Source organism: Elaeis guineensis, chromosome 12 (genome assembly GCF_000442705.2).
Source record: "Elaeis guineensis isolate ETL-2024a chromosome 12, EG11, whole genome shotgun sequence".
In the NCBI taxonomy this organism is placed as follows: domain Eukaryota; kingdom Viridiplantae; phylum Streptophyta; class Magnoliopsida; order Arecales; family Arecaceae; genus Elaeis; species Elaeis guineensis.
The window spans coordinates 7430071-7452216 of NC_026004.2; the positions used below are offsets into that span (position 1 = coordinate 7430071).

Here is a 22146-nt window from a genome sequence, read left to right on the forward strand (position 1 = left end):
TGTCGAACCATGATTGGGTGAAGGATGGGGCCTGAGTACTTTCCGAGATTGGGTTAGCTGGGGCAGTGGTAGGGTACATAGTTCATCCACTAAAATATTGACACGTCATCGTAGTGGTACAAAAAGAAGAACGGTCGATTTGGTCTAGAAACGGACGTTGCCAAACACTCAGTTGACGAATCATCCTGACGTATTCTTGTGAGATAAATTTACCAGTGGGGTCCACCGTAGGGAGCGCATGTACACGGGGATTCTTCGAGCTGTTTGTGGCTGTAGAGTATCGATTTTGGTGAGGCGTGTCCAGAGATTAGGTGGGGTGAAGGGAACGATCAACCGACGGCTGGAGTCCCCACGACAATGCGAAGGTGCGCATACGGATGACTTATGCGTGATGCTGAGGGGAAGTAGGAATCTTGTTTCGCGTGGGGACCCTTGACCGTTGACCGCGTGGGGATTAGATCTACTAACCCTTAACAGCGTTAATCTCGCCGGCTTCTCGGCTGTCTTAGTTGTCTCTTTCTCTCTTCCTTTCTTCTCTCTTTCTTCTTCTTTTCTTTTATTATTATTATTCTTTTTTTCAGACGAGAAAGCTGATGCTTAAGGCCGGGCCAGGCTGTTCCGGGACCATGCCTGAAGGTCCACAACGATGTCATTATACACGTGGTATGGCTGACTAAATATTTATTTGTATACTTGAACTCGTTTGGTTCTTGGGAAGGGAAGGGGAGCAAGCAGCGAAAAAAGTTTCATATCTGGTGGTGGAAGATTCCAGAAAAGATGGATGGAAAAGTAGTTTTCTTATGTTAATAAGCTTCTCACAGTTATGAAAAAAAAAAACATATGGCAGATAGAAAAGCCACATTTTCATGAATTGGAAATTATGGCAATTTATTTTACTAAAAAATAATGTTAAGCCATCATGATCTTTTTAATAACTATTTTTAATAGTTAATTTTAAACTATTAAAAATTATCATAATACAAAGAAGTTATAGTAATTTTGATATAAAGATATATATATAATTATTAAAAAATATAATAATATAAAAAATTATCTAACTATTAAAAATTGTTAGAACTCTAAAAGCTCACTCTAACAAAATATCTTTAATACCTATTTTTAAATATTCTAAAGAATATTTTTTTATATTTTTATTTTTTAAAAATAACTACTAAAAATTATGCATGTGATGTTTTATAGGTATTTTACACATTTTTATTGAGAGCATAAATTTTATACAATCTTCCATAAAAAAATAGATGTTTAATCAAATATAAATCATTCTAAAAAATATATTTTTTATATCACTTTCACATGGTTAATCAAAAATACAAAAATCACTTTCCTATATATATATATATATATATATATATCTGAGCATTAGCTTCTAGAAAAAATTACTCTGGTAAAATAAATTTCTTCCTACCAACCAAAAGAAAAAATTACTCTGATAAAATAAATTTCTTCCTACCAACCAAATGAATTTTTGATATTACATCACCTTGTAATATAATAAAACTTATGAAAGCAAAGTGAAGACAAAGTGAAGCCTATCACTTCAGGCTTTTTTTTTTCTTTTGGTGAGGTTTGTCCATTCACCTTGTTATACACTGATTGGTTATCCCATTTGAACAAAATTTGCCCGGTCCTCTGCTGCCCACCATTTTTGACCTTTTCTCCTCTTCAAAATTGTAAAAGTCTACATTTGACTTTTCTATTTAAAGCTAAATAAATATTGTATATAATTACAAATTAGCAATATACTTATTCTATTGATTACATAGAAGAATTGACAAGACCTTGCTATAAGTTAACGATACCCTCCCCACATACTTTTAAGGCGTTTTATGAAAAGATGAAAAGAAACCTACTTTTAGAAATAAAGTAGACTTAAAAGACACAGTCATTAATTTTGGAAATGCCTCGTATATGCTACAAACAAATCAAGCAAGCAAGCATCATGTAGCTCCGCGTACCCATAGGTAGGCTATTAATATGAGAATGACCGTGGAGGGATGGTCCTCTAAAAAGGCATGAGTTTGCATTAAAACTCAACTCTTTTAAAAAAAATGATTGAGTTGTAAAAAAGAGGGGCAAAAAACAATGCTTGCACTATAAATTTTTTTTTAATATTTATATCGATGTAATGGAATTTAAAAAATATATAATAAAAAATTTTTAAAAAAATTAATAAAAAAAAATTCAATCTATCTTTTTAGAATCTATTTGGATGGTTAGATTCAAAATCCTATAAATTCATGATCCAAATATCAAAATTATAAAATTATACATTAGATTAGACTTATTTTATAACCACGTAGGGTCACCTTTTGAGTGAATTGGCCTCAATCCCAAAGAGGAAAAAAAAAAAAAAAAAAAGACCTCAATGGATAATTTTTTCTATACAAGATTTGGGCCAGCCTACTTAATAAGTCTTTGGAATTTTATTTACACAAGCCTAGCCCAAACCAATTCTTTTAGTTGTGTTAGCCTAATCTGGTGAATCCTATAGGATTTTTGATCCAAACAATCAAACATGCCCTTGTAGAAAATTTTGATCAATCATTTAAGAGCTGTTTGAATATAGGCACAAATTAGCCACAAAATTTCTTTATATACTGTACTGCCATTAAGATAATAATAGTAGAAATGAGGTAGGTGGAGACAATCTTTATGATATGGGAAACTTAGAGACAATAGAGCATATTTAGTTTACGACTATAGTCAAAGTTGGAATGAAAATTAGAATAGTCGTATCTTTTAATATATTTTGTTTATGATTATAATTGAAATCAGAATCGAAATAAGATTTAAATACTAGATGAGAATAGAGACTATATTTTGGGAATCGAGGTATTTCCATTCTCTATTAAAATTGAAATGAGAATAGGATTCCTTTCAACCAAATACTTGTTGAGTGAAGATCATGTCTTTGGTTTTCACTTCTACCTCATCAGATTAAAAAAAAAAAAAAAAAAGGAGGAGGATGAATTTGGGCTATCCTATTGAGATCGAGAGATCCATTTTTTGAAAAAAGAGTAAAAAGAAATGAGAGAGCAAACTCCTTGAGAACAAAGGATGAAAATTACTCATTCTTATTTTTATGTTTTGAGTCTAACTCTCTTCAACTAAATATACTTTAAGATGATCAATCAAGAAAATATATGGAGAATAACTTGTGAATTGAACTGGATGTCCTTATGTTTGTGGGGATGGACGAAAGCCCTCACTAAAGCGGCAAAAAGATGTCTAAATCTCCTATTTTTCTTTATATTCAAAAAAAAATAAATTAATCAAGAATAGATTTATGTCGAAACAGACACCTTCATCACCATAACACGCTGTTGTGACCACCTCGCTAAAAGCAAAAATCACGTACCGGCTCAATTGATACGGCAAAGGCCCCAAGCCTGGACTTCTCCAATCCAACCATCTTCCCGGAAGACCACCATACCCCATCGAGTAATTTTAAAATTACATGCTTTAAGTATTTGGACTAACTTAAAATTCAACTAGCTACTTTCTGCACCCCAACCCCACTCCCCAATTTCTTTAAAAAAAAAATCATTTAGTATCAAATTGGCCCACCATGCGCTGCATCCCGTACACCTGTGACAGACCTCAAAAGACGAAAAGAGCAAAAGATACGAAATAGCCATCATCCACCAAATGTTTGGGGTCCCGTTGAACCCGGAACCTAAGCAATCCAAAAGCTGTGGTGTCGCAAACCATCGAGCGTCCGGAGAGTGTCTTGGTACCAGCTGTGCCAGGAACAACCGTGGCATCTCGGCCGACACGTTACGCCGCTCGAAATCTCCCTCCTAGCCACCGCCCCCTAACACCACCCCCACCCCCCCCCCCAACAAACTCCTCCCCTCAAAATCCCCCACTCGTCGGTCGAAAAATCTATTGTGGTTTTCTCCCTCGCTCCCTCCCCACCACCTCTTCCCTCGATCTCCGATCTCAATTATCTTGCGATAGAAGAACCCTGGACCAAGAATCCAAGATCCGGAGGTCGTCCATGGAGATCTCGCTCCCGATCGCCTGATCTGGCTGCTGGATCTCGCGGGGGAAGCGGTCGGGGGAGATGGACGCGGTGTCGATCCGGGTGCCGTACCGGCACCTGAACGACGCGGAATTGGAGCTCGTCAGGTTGGGAGATCCCAACGGCGAGATCAATGAAGCCAGGGATGGCGTGAGCCGCCGCCCCGTCTCTTCCTCCATTCCTTCTTCTTCTTCTCCTCATTCGGATGATTCTTCTCGTTCGGTTCAGCGGAGTAGTCTCAAGACGCTGATTTTTAGTTGCATGGTTGGCGCTGGTGTGCAGTTCGGATGGGCGCTGCAGCTCTCGCTCTTGACTCCTTATATCCAGGTTCGGTTGCAGTTCCTTTCTTTCTTTTGATATCTTTCTTGGATGATCCACTAAGATTGACGATGGTGGCTTAAAATTACAACTAGTTAAAAAGATTCAAATATTTTCAGCTTTATTTTTTTCCTCCGCCGTTTTCTTGTAAAGATTTGAATTTTTACTCTTAATCAATTTGTCTTGGATTCACTATATACAATTAGTTTTCTGGTTCTGTGCGTTAGCTTAGGATTGGCCATACGTAACTATGAAATGCAAAACAAAGACTAGAAGACTAAGTTGTTTTCCGAGTTTCCTGCTTGTGCAAATTTTTGACCTCATATCTATATGTGTTTTATCGTTTATTTATTTTGGGGTTGGGACAACTGTTTGAGTCTTAGGATTGTTAGATGTGGTTTAGCTTTAATTATTGGATACTGTGGTTCAAGTGCACAAATTCTTGCTTCATATGTAACATCAAGCACCAAGTCGTCATGTCGCTCGAAATTCGTTTAAAGTCCAGAAAAATTGTTGTCCGAGTGTTTTATGTTATATGAGGACACATTTTGATGTTTCTTTTTATATTTGCTTAAATGATGGATAGAGAAGAGGTGAAATCTGTAGATTCCACTTTTAAAACACTCGGGGAAGATGAACTATGATCCAGGTCTTGTTTTGAGTTACTAAAGCACAATAGATCATGGGAAGACATAGATGATTACTAGAGTCCTAGTTGAACAAATGAGAGTCTGAAGGAAGAAGCATTGGAGTAGCCAGATCATATGGAACTCTGTGGTTGTACATCTCCATTAAAATTCTTGAAGATCCAATCTTCAAGCAACTATTGTAGAATTTACAATTGATGAAGAAACCAGATCGATGCTCATGATTGTCTTCTAACAATATGATGAGTTCCTTATCTTGCTTCATCCAACTATTAATCAGGAGTGGCATAGTGGATGCTGTGATAAGGCATTTCTATGATCCAAGACGTGGGCTGCAGGAAATTGTATAATGACTCCTGACTCTTCACCAGCAACTATTGGAGATCTGATAGTGGCTAATTAGAGTTCAAGGTTGATTGTATCACAAAGTGAAGTCAATGTGCTGGAGGTGAATTGGTATGATCAAATATATTTGGCCAAGTTATTAGATGATGAATCCTTTTATTGGCTGCAGGAGTTTTCAATCTTGAGAAAGCTGTCTTGGGTTTTTAATGTTCAGGCCTTCAGGGTGAAATGACTTGGTTGTGTTCTTTGTTAATTGTCTCATTATAATTTGTTATAACCCAAAATCTAACAACGAGATTGAGATTAGAGCTTGGATCGTATTAGGGTAGAATATTTATGTATGTGTGTGTGCAAAAAAGGAGGAGAAGAGGGCAGAGGGAGAGGGCGACATAATATTCAGCATTCTCAAATCTTAATAATGCCAATTGTATTCTCAATTAACATAACAATAGATTTATATAGAAAACCAAAAACCCTAACAAGAGTCCACATAAAAATAATTTTTTTAATTTATATTTTTGTATCTAACAGAAGTGCTCCTAGATTTCTTATTAGACGGTTCCCCATCATCGAGCTTCTAATTATGGACCAACGGCTTGGATTTAGTGATTTAGCGGCTTTAGGGATATTAATGCAGTACTCGTATCTGAAAAAGAAAAAAGAAATTAATGCAGTAGACAACTTAAGTTTTACCTTGCAGTTCGAAATAATGGTAATTTTTAGACTTGAAGGGATGTGGGAGGTTTTATAAGTAAGACTCCATTGTCCTTGAAATTTCTGATTGATATTGGTCCTTTGGCTTTTTAGTTCTCATTTTTTGTCGAGAAAACTCATCAGTTTGATAATAAATTTCAGGAACAAGTTCTTTGGATATTGTTACATGATTGGCTAGTGACTTCAGCTGTTTTCTGTATAAGATTCAATTTTATAATCTTGTATTTCATAGTGTGTGGATGATTCCAGCTTTCTGAGAAAGTATGGCTGCAAGGGTAACCTTTTAGTTTGCCACGTGATTATTCTATTTCCTGTAGGAAGAGAAGACATAATGGTTATGATAGGAGTGGACTCTGGAATTAAAATTTTTTGAAGAGGGGAAGGACGGTAGTAATTCTAAAAAGCAAGATCCTTTGGGTAGAAAAATAGAAGCCATTTACTTGCTTTAAGTCAAGAAATAAGAGGGATAGTATTCTGCCCCATTTTCTTCATATTAGCGAGGAAAGGATCAGATTTTTTTTTTTTTTTTTAAAGGAGTATTAAGAGTCTTCACAGGAAGTTAGAGATGTATGAGGTAAATTATTATCCTATTAAATGCTTGCTTGAAATGAAATTATGGAAAGAAGGCATCAAGAGATTTATTAAAGCATAAAGTGATTGTCACTTGCTATGTAGTGAAAACTGAAGCTTGGAAGAAATCCATTAAGTATTGGACATTTTAGGAGGCAAGGCAGCTGGCAGTAGTTGTAGTAAAGCATTGGTATTAGGAATGTTCATGCGCTTGGTCTGAGTCAAACATATCCAAAATTTTGAGTAGGCCTCACAAGGTGGTGGAAAATAATATAAAAGCAAGCTTATGGTACCATGGCTCATTTTTACATTCCTAGTTGCTATTAGGCAACTGCCATGTAATGTTTGCTACAGTGCACTGGATGGCAGCGGCCAAATTTTTGAGAACAAGAATGAGAAGCAGTGTCTTGATTTGTGGGCTGTGGACTATAAGCTAGACTATTTCATGGACATAAGCATAGGAAATTAGACCAAGAAGAGAAGGAAAATATAGGTAGAAAGAAGGGAATTCATATTTTTAATGTCGAGAAAATTGAAATGAGAAAATTATGATCTTTTTGGGGGTAATAAACAGAAAAAAACATTTAAATACCAAAGCGATAGTAACATAATTATTTTGTAATTGATGATTCTCCCTATAGCACAGAGTATTCTTCAGAAGATGAAAGAATATGCAAAGTTTGGATTCTTGAGAACTATGACAGTTTTAATGTTCATAACATTTAAGAAGAAAAAAGGTTTTGAGCATGCAAGGAACATGGAAGATTGTGTCAGATCTGACTTTGACTGTAGGCATCCTTCAATGAATTCTGTTGGTCATATGATGAACTGCTTTATTTGCATTTCTAGATATTCATAATCCTTGTTTGTTTATGAATAATATGTGAGGCTTAATGCAAATGTGCTTTATTTGAACCATTTAAACCTTTTAATTTTAGGAGTGAAAATTCAAAGTTTTTATGGATGTAATTATCACCATCTTTTGAGGCTTCTTTTATAGCTTCCGTTATTATTTTCAACTCCTACTTTTACAGTGGTTAAACTATCCATTTTGAGTTTTTGTAAAAATATTACGTCAATGTTCTTTGATTAATGTGGACTTTATTATCATTCCAACAAAAAGGATTAATGATGACTTTATTCTTACTGATGCAGACTCTAGGAATAGGGCATGCCTTTTCTTCATTCATTTGGCTTTGTGGGCCTATTACTGGCTTTGTAGTAAGTATTAACAACTTTTTTACTCCATAAGGATCGATAAGGTCTTGCTCTGTTGATTCTTTTTGTGCCACTATGAATGGCCAATGCATGTTCATTGTTGTATTCTTCGACATGCATTCATTGTCTCAGCACCTGGGATTTCTGTGCACATGGCTCTTCTCAATCATCCCTTTATGGCATGTTGTGTTTTCATATCTTGGGTCTTGAATTTAATGTTCTCAATAAAAACTGTGGTTCAGTTGTCTGTTTCTTGCTTGATCTGAACTTTTCTGTTAATTTATACTCATTTTTTTTTCAATAATTTTAAGGACTTTATATATCTTCTGTAATTTTGGCATTGCATTGTTCTTTCCTTGATCCATGCTCTTATCTATAGTTATGAGAATTGTTTTATGTAGGGCTATTGTTCTTGAACCTTATAAAATCAAAAGTTTTTTGCCCTAAAACATTTGCTACAGTGTGCAGCTTTTTGTGCATTATCTACATAACCTTCTCATTGTCACCATAGATACCTCCTCAATCATTGGATTTTTGTGGAAAATGCAGCAATGATTCATGAAGCCATTTATTTGGTGGTGCCCTTGCTTCCATTGTTTGATTGGTGATGCTGATATTTGCAATTGACATGGAGATGACGTGAGATTATGATAATTGTTGTTTCTAGCCTAAACAATGCAAATATGACATCTTTTGAGCTGCAGCCACTTTTGATAGGTAATTTGCAATACTGGTTGCAACTAACTAGATGAGAAGATCTGGTCCAGTCCATTCTTAAGACCCAGTTTTCACTCTTCTATCTATTCCTAGACCTTATATGATTTTTTCTTGTATGTCAAGATTCTTAAGTCTTTTGTCTGTCGCTTCCATTAAGATTTCTCTGAGGCCTTCCATCTCCTAAAACTCTTTAAGATCTTTTGTTACTACTTGCCTCCACTGAATGCAATCAGATTTGAATCTTTCTTCCTACTGATAGTCTCTTTGAAGCCGTGTACTTAATTCTTGAAACTTATAGGAGGATGCTACTGTATTCCGAGGCTCTTTCGGATATCTAAAATTTACATTGAACAGGAAATGAATTCATACCTAATGACCTTTTCTATTTATTCATAACTTAGTTCACTTTCATGCTTTTCCTGATCTTATTTGGTGTATTAGTTACTAATTTGTGATCCGAGGGATGTTGCCTACCTTCCTGAACAAATTTATCTTTATTCTTCTATACCATGAGATGAAATGCTATTCTAAACTTTGTTGATTTCCTATCTCTTTCATTTTTTTGGGATCACTAGCTTGGCCTTAGTTCGTGAGGGTGAACCAAGTGGAAAAGGGTATGGGGATGATGTGGTTGACTTCGCTGGTGGCAGCAATGGCTACGGCATTTATGAATTGGGGGAGGAGGGTTGGTGTGGAGAGGCAGGGGGCGTCATAGGGGAAGCGGCAATAGAAGCCTGGGCTTGGGCTGGAGGGTTTGGGCTTTTTCTTTTCTTTTTTTTTTTGTACAACTGCCTGGGGATAGGGCTTGAAGATGAGGGCGATGGGATCGGATGAGAGGGGGTTGGCAGGGGATCGGGTTGGGTTGGATGGGGAGGGGGTATGGAGGTCAAGGGGGAAGGCGGGCTTGGGATGGGAGGGGTCAGAGAATTGGAGTGGGGAAGGGGGCTGTGGTGGGACTCAAGGGAGGAGGAGGAAAAGGAGAGGCAGGTGGGGGGAGGAGGGGATGAGGTGGCGGTCGTCGTCACTCGTCAGCATTGTCGAGGTCATCAGCATCAAAGCCTTCAAAGTCGGCGGCTGCAAGGGTGGATGGGTGCGAGAGCTCATGGGTGGAACTAGGGTTTTCTACCCTTTCGTGGGAGAGGATAGAGAGGAGGTTGAGGAGGAGGAAGAGGGTGTTGCTGTGCGGTGAGAGGGAGGCGGTCAGCCCCCGCAGCCACTAGATCGGGCTTGCATTGGCCATTATAGTTTCGGAGGAATTCTGAGAGAGAGGAAGAGGGATAGGCCATAGGCGAAAAGTCGAAGACAATGAGGAAGAAGATGAGTAAAAGGGTATTTTATACTATATTTTTATATAATAAAATATAATATATAATATGTATTATATATTATATAAAAATCAGGCTCGGGTCTGGTTAATGTAAACCTGAGCCTGGCCTGTTTATGGGCAGGCTGAAATTTCAGGCTTGACCCAACCCTCCAAGCTTAAAAGCCAGGCCCAGGACCATCCAAGATGGGTGGGCCACCCAGTATTTAAGCAGGTTAACTAGCGTCATAGTTGAATTTTCTTTGGGGATACAAAGAGCTTAACATCATATGCATTTTTTTGGTGTTAGATATTGAGACCATGATATGTAACATTAGGTTTAATATGTATTCTTTCTTCTATCCTTTAATATTCAAAAGTCTCAGTCATAATATGATGCTTCTGCAGTTAGTTTCATAACATGATCTTTTCTTGTTTTCGTATTTTGGCTGCATTAGGGTTGGCGTTAAGTCAGAAGGAAGGCCCCCATACCCATTGTTTTATCTTATTCATTCAAACAATCACCTGAGCACTCTTGTTTTCAAGAGCAAAATGGCATGTTTGAAAAATGGTGAATAGTTGCACCACTTTCTCTCCTCTTAACCTGCTTACCTCACTTGAACCAGGATTACCTTACCCCACTGGAAAGGTGGGATACTTTGACCCTCCATATCTTTCCTTAAGTTACTTTGCTCAACACATATTTTTCCCCTCCCAAACCAAACACAATCTAAATGTATTTCATGCTTTGACTAATCTAAGGATCAACCGTGTCATGTCTTTTATATGATCATATTGAGAATATAAAGAACCTGTTTGCTTAGTTCTTGGTATGTATGTATGCATGCATATATTTTAGTACAGTATACTTTGTTGTACGTAATCAATTCACAAACTGTATGATCTTTTGGAATGTTCTTTCTTATGTTTTTGGTTGGTGGACCTCTAGTTGATTTATTTTCTATTGCATGACATTGATTTATATTGCTGTTTGGAGCATATCATTTTTTCAGAAATAAAACTGTCTAAAACCATTTTGTACTTAAGACTGACATAAATTTTAAGCATTTCATATGGACCTTTTTTGATTTCCAGGTTCAGCCATGTGTTGGTATATGGAGTGATAGATGCCATTCAAAATATGGAAGGAGGCGACCATTTATTTTAGCTGGATGTCTCATGATATCTCTCGCTGTGAGTGTTGAGGAATTCTGATAGGAGGTTTCTCACTAATTCTTCTTTTTTCTTTCTAAGTAATTATAATCTTTTCTGTAATCTAGGTAACTTTAATAGGGTTTTCTGCAGACGTTGGATACTTTTTAGGTGACACTAAGGACCATTGCCGGTAATTTTATTTCTTTTCATTGTCTTTTCTGTATAAGCTGAAGGCCAAATTTCTAACCCAAATCATCACAAAACAGTACTTATAAAGGTCCTCGATATCGAGCTGCTACTGTATTTATTTTTGGCTTTTGGATGCTGGATCTTGCTAACAACACAGTGCAGGTAAACAAACTCCAAGCCTTCATATTCTTTTTTTTTTGCTAAGCTTATATAACTGAGCTACAATGGTGCCTACATTATTCATGTGGCACCAAAAATTATATATACTCAACCTGTGTTTTAAGCTGCATGCAACAACATCAGCATTTTCTGATATTTTTCAATTACAGGGTCCAGCCCGAGCTCTTTTGGCTGATCTTGCAGGTGAATTTATGTTCCTTTCCAGGACTTTTGCAGGATATTAAACAATGTTTTTAGAAAATCTTGCATGAATCTAACCTTTCAATAAATTGAATGTCATTTATATATATTGGGATAGGTCCTGACCAGCGTAATTCTGCAAATGCAATATTTTGCTCATGGATGGCTTTTGGAAATATTCTTGGGTTTTCATCTGGTGCAAGTGGAAATTGGCACAGGTACTACATATATGTATATGGTAGTTTTAATTTCGATGGTTCACATGTTTTTTGGGTGAATCATTTTATCAAAGTAAAGAGTTTTTTCTTTCTTTTTCTTTGGAAGTAATAAACTTCGTAAATTAACATCATCATTAGAAGTACAAAGGATGATTAAAGGATATGATGCAGAAACCTCTATCCCATTATCAAGGTGATCATACTGCCTGACAAACCCAACGAAAGCAAACCAAATATATATAAGACATGGCAAAATAAGAATGATACCTAAAGTAACTGCACAATTGATAGGACCTAATGAACTCGGTCCTTGTTGCAAATCAACATGTAATTGCAAAAACCTAAACACCACATCAGTTTATGTACTCTTAAGACACCTTTATAGTGTATAGGCTTTAAGTTCTTCACCAAAATGACATGCTAGATCATCATTATCATCCTACAGGTCCCATCATCAAGAAGGGGTGCTTTTTGGCCGTAATAAATCCTTAATATTCTCATTAATGGTGATGTAAGTTTCAGCTTGACTTGGCATCAATGTTAGTTCATCCAGGTGGTGATCACGAAGTTGTGAGACTTGTCCTCCACCTCATCAAGCGGACATAATAGGCATTTGAGCACCCGTTTACTGTAAATATGACCAATTAAAATCCATCTCAGAACAAACAATTGTGTAGCACTCAGACTTCAAGTTCCACATTATTTTCTCCTCTGGGTCTCTGAAAAGTTGTTCATCAGTTCACTCAACTACCAAGCCCCCATCATGCATCTAAAATCCAACCAAAACAGTTATTCTAGTTTTTTGGGAGTTGGTAAATTTGCAGGCCCAGCATACCGTTGTCAACCTTGACCTGTATTTATTCTTTACTCTCTCCTTTTAAGACAATTGAAGTGCAGCCAGGTCATCCATTGCAAATTGACAACAGTTTGATTTACCCACTTTCATCTAAGCCTCCACAGTAGACACAAGAGATCTGTCTATTGGAAATGAGAAATGGGGCTCAACTCATGCCATGCAAGAAAAATGCATTTGTCCGGAGCCGCGCCGGGGGGGGGGTGGTGTGGCTTTCCTCCCGAAATTAGTTTCTTTTTCAAAAGATCAATTTTTTTGAAAATTGTGACCTACTCTTTCAGAAGTTCAATATTTTGTAACCAGCACTACTGCAACATTTTCAAATGTTTACCTGTCCTTTGTTGCCTCAATCAAATTGGGCTGTTCTTTTAAATAAGAGGGTGGATGGTGCTGGAGGTTGGCAGGCAAGCCCTTAAATTTAACAAAGGGTATATGAACAACATTAGAAAAAAAATAATTGTCAATCACATACTCACCAACAAAATAAGATGTCAATTTTACTTTAAACAAATAGGTGCAATAAGCAAGCACAGCATTGGGCATGTACAATGCAATGTTGGTAAAGCGTTGATGGCTGTAATTTCTGATATTCTCATCTAACGTGTGCCATGCTGACCCATACCGATCGTACTATATCGTTAAGATACCAATACAGTACCGAGGTTTGGTTCGATGTATGAGCCGAGTCAGTCTATACTGGTCCGAACTGTGTGAAACTGCCTCATATTGCCCAGTGCTGCCCGAAACCAGCGGGCAGTATTGTGATACAAAGTGAGAAAAAAAAGGCGGAACTAAGGGGATGAGTACTGTACCATTACCAAATTGGAAACCAACTTGTAAGGTACCTGGTACCAAGATTACGAACCTTGTTCTCATTTGATTGAATCTTTGCCATTATTTACATAACATGATGAATACAATCCTATATTTTAAACAAAAAAGATTTACTTAATTGTAGATGGGAAGAGATTGTTTTAAGTATCCCAATCCTGTGCACAGCAGTGACCGGGAAGCTTGAAGCCCATGATCACTGCATTGAAGTCCCGGGGGGGTGGGGGGGTGGGGTGCTCGATGGGAATAGAGACAGCAAACTATCTTATTTCTAGAACTTGCATCTAATGAAAATATTTTCTTTCTGCTGTTATGATTTGCAACATGCTGGAATGGTCCATGGTCTCCATGTCTCCACACCCTTATGTTCATTTCTGCCAATTATGTTTTCCAAAGGGGGGAAAATATGCTCATCCTATGTATGCAGGATTTGTGAATCTCTTAAGAAATTGTATCATGCAGGTGGTTTCCCTTTCTGACAACAAAAGCCTGCTGTGAAGTTTGTGGAGATTTAAAGGCAGCCTTCTTAGTTGCTGTGGTGAGTTCTCATATATTACCATGAAACATGAGTATTTCATCACTTGTTGCCCTATGTGTCTTTACTGTTGTATGTCATGTATGTGCTTTTGGCCTTATCTGCACAACTATTGTGGTGAACATATCAAAAAACTATTGAAAGTAGAGATTTTCTTTTTCTTTTTTTTGGATAAAAATCCAAATAACTATTGTCTACCTTCATGATTTGGAATGTACATACATTGAGACATAGAGACATACATGCATATTATGTACGTTCCTACACATGATGAATCAAGAAAGCAAGCAACCAAGCATGCATAAATACATACACATGCATGCCTGCATATGTACATGCATGCATACATTTCTTTTAAATACATATATAGATATAAAGACACACAGCTATGAGGGGTCATATCATGCCAAGCAGAATAATAACTGCAACATATCTACTTTTACAGATATTCAGAATCATCAAATGGTAACCAGGGCTTTGGTTTTTGGTTATCCCATGTTTAGCTCGTTGCAACAAAGTTGTAGCCAGGAGAGTGTGTGCATGCATGTGTTGCATGAAATGGAATATATAATACTAACATCAGAGCACCAGAATGCCTATCACTATTCTTACATCATTGATGGATCTTATCACAAGCTAACAGATGCCTGTAATATCTTTGAGCTTTGTGTAAATACATGCTAATGTTCGCTCTAGTTTGCAGTATGATAGTTAGTTACTGGCGACAGCATCCATAGTTAAAGCCGCTTTCATACTTGTGGGCTTGATAGCATCATGTCTAATACAATTTCTTAACTAATGAGTTGATTGAGTGAGAATATATAATTGCTAGATTTTCTTTCCCTGTTCAAGGGGTCAGCAAGAAGTAATTGTAGATATTTGACTGCAGCAAGTGCACCTATTTCACTTACTTCACTATGATTGTTGGAGACTTCTAATAGCAGTGATTGCAAGTTTAGAAGGGAAGTGTTGATTTTTAACTTATCATACATTGAAATTGAAGATTCATCTCTTTTTAGCACACCAATAACACTGATATTTTGTGACAATAATATTGGTGAAACTGGTACTACCAATTTCATTTAATTTTGCTTTATGTGAATTGGAAAGTTTTAGACTAGCTAGGGTGTCAAGATGTTTGGCTGCAACTATAAAGACACACTAACATGAATTGGGCACTGTTTATAGGGCTTAATAAAGCTAGAACATATACTTGGGATCTGATTCTAGAGTTTGGAATGTATCTTATTGTGTGGAAAGGGAAGATCCTTTCCAATCATACGTTTGGCCTACAGATTTCTCATTAAATTTTCTATGGTAGGGTAGACAACTTTTTGAAGATTATTGTTTGTCAAGTTTCATGCCATCTTTAGCTTTTAAGTTGATGCATACATACATATACATATGTATGTATGTATGTATGTACACACACACACACACACACACACAGATATAGATATACATATATATATATGTACATATATATATATATATGTATATGTATATCTATATGTATGTATGTATGTATGTATGTATATATATATATATATCTATATATATATATATATATATATATATATATATATATATATATATATATATATATATGTATATGTATATGTATATCTATATGTATATGTATATATATATGTATGTATATCTATATGTATATGTATGTGTATCTGTATGTGTGTGTGTGTGTGTGTGTGTATATATATATATGTATGTATGTATGTATGTATATGTATATGTATATCTATATGTATATGTATATATATATGTATGTATATCTATATGTATATGTATGTGTATCTGTATGTGTATATATGTATATATCTATATATATATATATATATATATATATATATATATATATATATATATATATATATATAGATATATATCATTTCCTATGACTTTATAAGGTCATGACATTGTGAGCACAAATCTTGTTGCACATCAATGGCCGAAAAGTTTTCTACTTCATGTATCAGTAACATATTTGCCTTTGGCCTGTTCTATATGTTCTGTTTGATGCCACCACTTAAATCCTTAGTTGTGAAAGTGACAAGAATTGATCTGCTGGCTTTTTATTGCTGAAATGGTGGTTTTCGTGTAGTTGATTTTCTTTTCATTTTAATTTTGTAACTGCATGGCATTCATTTTTCTTTTCACGTTGCAAAATTTTGGCTATAATAAACTAACTGATAAGATGAATTTAGATTTCTTTTCTACCTTTTCCTTGGCTTTTCTTTCACCAATCTTGGTAATTATCTGATACGGCTTCTTTATGTACCTTAAGTAATCAAGCCCCTAACAGAACATTTTGATGCTGAAGCTGCTAGGCATCATAACTATTTTCAGATCTCTGGCAGTATAAATTTTCATATTCATGTGATTTCACTTTGAAATAATTTCTTATCTGTACAGGCCTTCCTGATGTTCTGTATGCTTGTGACTCTATATTTTGCTAAAGAAGTCCCACTGGAAGCAAGACCTGATCGGCACTTTTCAGATTCTTTTCCTCTACTTAATAATTCCCAGCAACGTGACCATGTATTATCGCAGGCAAATTTGGCGCAGAATGATAGTGGTCGAGGTTCTGAAATCTTGGGCAGAGCTAATTCTGATGGTCATTTGGATTTTAATTCCAATGTTAACAGGGACCAAATTGAAGCCTTTAGTAATGGACCTGGGGCAGTTTTGGTTAATATCCTAACAAGTTTAAGGCATCTACCCCCTGGAATGCATTCAGTGCTTCTTGTCATGGCTCTTACCTGGGTATGTTGTTAAAAATTAACCTTCATGCAACTATATAATTTTGATCTCATTTCAACCTCAGATGTTCGTCCTGTCCACTCACCGATGAATGTACCCTATGGTTCATGTAAAATGAGTTTCGTTATTTGATCACAGTCATTTTGATACACTTTTGTTTCAACATATGCAGGTATCATGGTTTCCATTTTTCCTTTTTGACACTGATTGGATGGGACGTGAAGTCTACCATGGGAATCCTAATGGAGAGCTATCTGAAAGTGCCGCTTATCAAAATGGTGTCAGAGAAGGTGCATTTGGTTTGCTATTGAATTCAGTAAGGGCTCGTGAGCAATTAGTTTGGGTTTGCCACTTTCTAAATTTTACATATAAAATATGCTTGGGACTGGCCTTAATGTTTCCAAGGCATAACTAATATGCTTACACTTGATGTAAAAATGCATCATATGAATTCAAGTTTATAATCCATAGCATCCATGGTGATCTATATGATCCAAGAAGTGCTTTAAAACTGACAATATTAAGAAGCCTTTGTGCATACACGTCACCAAGTGGTCATGAGATGCATATCCTTTTCAACAATAAGACAAATGTTTAGGTTCTATGAACAATCACAAAGCATCTGAAGTTCTGAACTACTTGAGTTTGGTCAACAGATTTTTCAAGTACATTTTGATGAACAATGTGCACCAGCCATATGGATGGTCCACCATGCATTTTCACAAGAGGATAATTATGATAGTTATGTGTGTCCTAGGAACATCAGATAACGCACACAAAGAGTTCTTAAAACAGGATATCTAAGCTTTTTTTTTTTTTTTTTTAATTTTAAACTTTTGACTAGGTTGTCCTTGGGGTTAGCTCTTTCCTCATTGACCCGATGTGTCGAAGAATGGGTGCAAGATTAGTTTGGGCTATCAGCAACTTTACTGTGTTTTTCTGCATGGCGGCGACAACAATCATAAGTTTGTTGTCCATCAGCGAATACTCTAGTGGAATTCAGCATGTTATTGGAGAGAATAAAGCAATTAAAATTGCAGCTTTGGTTATATTTTCAGTTCTTGGCTTTCCTCTCTCTGTAAGCATGAACCTGGATTGTGTATTCTGTCCATTGTTGCCTGCTTAATAGTTATGTGACAGATTCCTTGCACGTCGCAGATTACATATAGTGTGCCATTCTCTGTGACTGCAGAGCTGACTGCTGATACAGGAGGTGGACAAGGTTTGTATCTTATTGATCATTCTGTCAATATATGTTTACTGTTTATCCACCATTCTTGTTCTGAACATAGCTTATGTGAATATTCAGGTTTGGCTACTGGAGTTTTAAACCTTGCAATTGTTATACCGCAGGTTTGTGATATGTAGTTCTGTTTTCTTTTCGTTTTTCATTTTTTATGTGCGTGCGTGTGTGTGTGTGTGTATATATTATATATATATATATATAATATAATCTAATTTTATCTTCTGCTAAAGTAGGTGAACTTGATCCTTCCAAATAAGATAAAACCTGGTTCGATGTCTAGAAAAACAGTTTAATAAATCCAGACACATGCCATAGAATTGATCTGAGCTTCTGCACCACTTTTTCTTGTCCCTTTTCCAGGTGAACCCTAAAAAGTCACTTTTTCCTTTGAATATTAATTTTATGTTAACATCTCCACTGCATGGCAATATTTTTTTCCGAGTGTGCTCTGAAGAATAAATTTTATATCAAGCCGCAGCCGAGCGCTTGACAGACTATCTCCCCTCCGACCACCAGAAGAAGAAGCCCACTTTGATCCTTTATGTGGAATTCATGGAGCAAGATTTTTCAGTTTATTGTCTATGAGTACGTGGACTTTCTGAATAAGGTTTCTTTTTTGATGCTTCGAAACGGATGGTTTACCTATCATGGTTTCACCTTTAATGATAGCAAAAGTTTCAAAGGAGAAAAAGATAAACATAAAATCCATCGTTAAAACAAGATTATTGGTCCGGCACTCTTCTTTAAAAAAGAAGGAAAATGGCATCAAATAGATGTTAAAACATTAAGCAATGAAGAAGATACTAGGTACAGTCAGAACCAGTCTTTTCTAATTATTAACCTATTGAGTATTAAAGTGTCTCTCTGACTTACCTTTTTCTTCATTCTCTTAAATTGACATATTAGACTACTTAGAACAGAACACAGAAGAATCTTCCTGGGAAAACTGGGCAAGTTGAAAAAAGAAGAGCAGATTATGTAAGATCCCTGAATTACTTTGTTTCTAATCTGCTTATGTACCTGTACATGATCTGAGAACATTTATAACTGGAAGGCTCAACTATCTATGAAAATATGGATTGTCAAACCTGGCCTTGCTACCTTGCTATCCTGTTGCAAGAAATGCACAATAAATCTTTTGGCAATCTAAAAGAAAACCAGATGAACTGTTAAAATTTGGTAGGTTGGGTAGTTTCTTCTGTTGCCTTTTTAGTGGGGTTTATCAGTTAAGTGGTATGGATTAAATGTTTTATTAACAAGATATAGAATTGTCAACAAAAAATAGAGACTAAATTTGAATGGCGGACATGAAGGATTGCTCTGTTTCTTCCTCACCAGAAGTTATTCTCAATAACTTCTTTCATGTTCACCGAAAGAGAAAGGGACCAAGTAGCGCATATGTGTTATGGAGGCCACACATGCGAGGCACATATATGGTTAGTATTTTAAACATTTAAATAGAAATAAAATATATATTAAACACATTAATAATAGCAATATTTTTATAAATAATATCGATATTAATAATAATAATGTCTAGAAATTAGTGCTTACTGCTTACTACTCACAATTAGATTCTTAAAAGCATTAATTATAGTATAATTTAGATATTTACGTTATTGATATGCACGTGGCTCGTCTGATATGCACATCTAAGCCAACCATCTAAAACGTGCATTGGCTTGTGTAAGAGTGATCTTTATATGATTACACTGCTGAAAGGGCCTCGTGCTGTTAGAAAATGATAGGTTGCATATGCAATCATGATGCTAACTCTGCTACATATATATGTCCACATAGTGCTAAATGATCTATTTTTTGGCCCCTACATGGTCCGATCTCATTTAGTAGCCATATATAGGGAATGCGGTACAGTCAGGGGACTGCATGTGCATATACAATCTCATGCACCATATTTTAAAACACTGGTTATTTCTAAGAATACAATAAAGTGATAGATTTATCAGATTTTTCCCCCTTTAGCCAACTTAAGAAGAGGGTAGGATTCTGTGGGCATATTTCTTCTGAATGATACTGTCTATTAGTTGCTAATCATATGTGATCTGCATGCAGATGATCGTATCCCTTGGGGCTGGCCCCTGGGATGCTCTCTTTGGAGGAGGGAACATTCCTGCCTTTGCTTTAGCTTCTATTTTTGCCCTCGCAGCAGGCATTCTTGCAGTACTAAAGCTGCCTGGGCTTTCAAATTCATACAGTTCAGCTGGCTTCCATGGATTTGGTTGATTTCCTACTCAACACAAAATTACTTCTTTCTGGTGGTTGTAAATCAGTCTCCACATCTCATTCATATTCATTTAGATCAATTCTTTTATGTAGTTCCTTAAATTTATAGCTATAGGTATATAAATATTTTTCGGCCAGTAAAATGTCGCTGTGAGAGTATGATTCATGTGAACACTGACAAGCAGTGTTCGAGTTGGAACCGTCACCACCATGACCAGGGTTTACATATAGATCTTGGACCATATTATTTGGCCCTCCCTGACCTACGAAACACTTCTTGTACGATGATTTTTTTGAAAAAAAGCAATTTCTGATGGTTATCACCGAAGCTGCTTCTAGCCTAAAGGGGCCAGACTTCATCCACTTGTCCCACGGTTGGTGAAGGCAATAGTCAGAGTGGTGTGCGGCACTGAGGACCCAATCCCCTCGGCAAGGGCTTGTGTGCTGATCATGTCTTGCATTGGTTTTTCTGTTAGCGCTTTGGAACAGCCCCGTGCTGCCTTCTCCATTCCTAACGTTAATTTCTTGAAAATTCTGGTTTTCTTTGCTTGATATCCCGAAAAACTTTTACCTTCGTGGCATGTGATTGGAATAAGCTTGAGACTGGATTGAAGTTAGTTTAAGCCATTTCCATCCAAAAAAAGATGTTAGTTTAAGCCATGTGGACTGTGTAAGCCATATCAAGAATAAGTTAGTTTAAGCCATGTGGACTGTGTGTAAGCCATATCAATATGAAATTATAACTCTCATATTTTAAAGGACAGTACCTAATTATCCAAGAAATGTTCTAAGAAGATTCCATTGCCATTTTTGAGTGAACAGCATTCAGCCGAACTTAATTGCTGCTTAATTTTAAGTTCCTTGTCACGAACGCTCGGAACCTAGGTATGTCATTGTAGAATTCTTGTTAGACAAATTGGGAACCGTATATTAGAAATCTACAGGATGGGAGCAAAATGTAATAGCTTTGGAAGTCTGCTCGTGCACGGCATTAAACATTGTAAATTCGTGGCTGCATAAGCTGGGGCCAGTTGGCTATCCAGGTTAAATTCGTGGCATGTCGAGGTTAAGTATCCACCTCAGGTTGTTAGCATGTATCTACTTGGTTTTGATGTTCCAAGTTTTGACGGTTGTTCGATCACTTGTAAATTGTGGTACCTCGATCTTCACTCATTTGATTGGGTTGATTGGAAATGCTATGATTTTGCTGAACAATGTCCTTTATGTGACCAACTCGTCTCAGGCGTGCATCTTATTTAAGTGGTTGTAGTATTGTAGTTCATGATTGAATGTTTTGGATGGATTAACTGCGTTACCTCATCCATTATGATAAAGCAAGCACTCAGGCATGCGTACTGTAGTTAATGGTTGAATGTTTTGGATGGATTAACTGCGTAGAACTTTAATGGAGCTGTAATTTGAAACCCTGCAAATCCTAAGCAAAACACCTCTCTAACTAAACAAGTTTTAAGGGCACACTCACCTAAGCATTAGCTTGACCTGACACACATGGTGCGGTGTAGCACGGGCCCATGGATTTGCATGGAGGTATATTCCAAGTATGATCCTGACATCTTTTTTTCTGAAAGGAAGTATGATCATAACATCAAAAGCAATGTTTAGCACACACAAGTGGATCCAAGGACCCAAGCTGGATCAGACCATCAACTGGTATCATGGGCAATCCTGCCAAATGCTGGTTACATATAAGTGCCTTTTGTTTTAGTAGTTCCAGTAAATCGATGGCTTATAAAATTTAAATCATTCTTGTTATGCCAAAGATAACGTCATGCATCCTCGACTCTCGAGAATTTCATCATCTGTTTTTTTTTTGGTAAGAAAAAGGAGCATAAGCTGTCT

At 36.5% G+C, this 22146-nt stretch overlaps 1 protein-coding gene across 5 annotated transcripts; it reads left to right on the forward strand.

Annotated features, from left to right (window-relative positions):
* The first annotated feature begins 3712 nt into the window (after positions 1-3712).
* LOC105055489 (sucrose transport protein SUT4) lies at positions 3713-20614 on the forward strand. 5 transcript variants are annotated; one of them, XM_073246341.1, is made up of 14 exons: positions 3713-4372; positions 7795-7860; positions 10973-11071; positions 11158-11222; positions 11299-11383; positions 11551-11584; positions 11700-11799; positions 13946-14021; positions 16449-16799; positions 16969-17112; positions 17641-17874; positions 17955-18018; positions 18106-18149; positions 18949-20100. In XM_073246341.1, the coding sequence occupies exons 1-14, from the start codon at positions 4088-4090 to the stop codon at positions 18955-18957; spliced, it is 1656 nt and encodes a 551-aa protein (XP_073102442.1). In that variant the 5' UTR covers positions 3713-4087; the 3' UTR covers positions 18958-20100. The 5 variants fall into 5 exon arrangements, with proteins under 5 accessions (XP_073102442.1, XP_010935628.1, XP_010935627.1 ...); XM_010937325.4 differs by lacking the exon at positions 18949-20100 and adding an exon at positions 20116-20614 and having other exon boundaries at positions 3719-4372; XM_010937327.4 differs by lacking the exon at positions 18949-20100 and adding an exon at positions 20116-20614 and having other exon boundaries at positions 4266-4372; positions 11183-11222.
* Positions 20615-22146: the final 1532 nt, after the last annotated feature.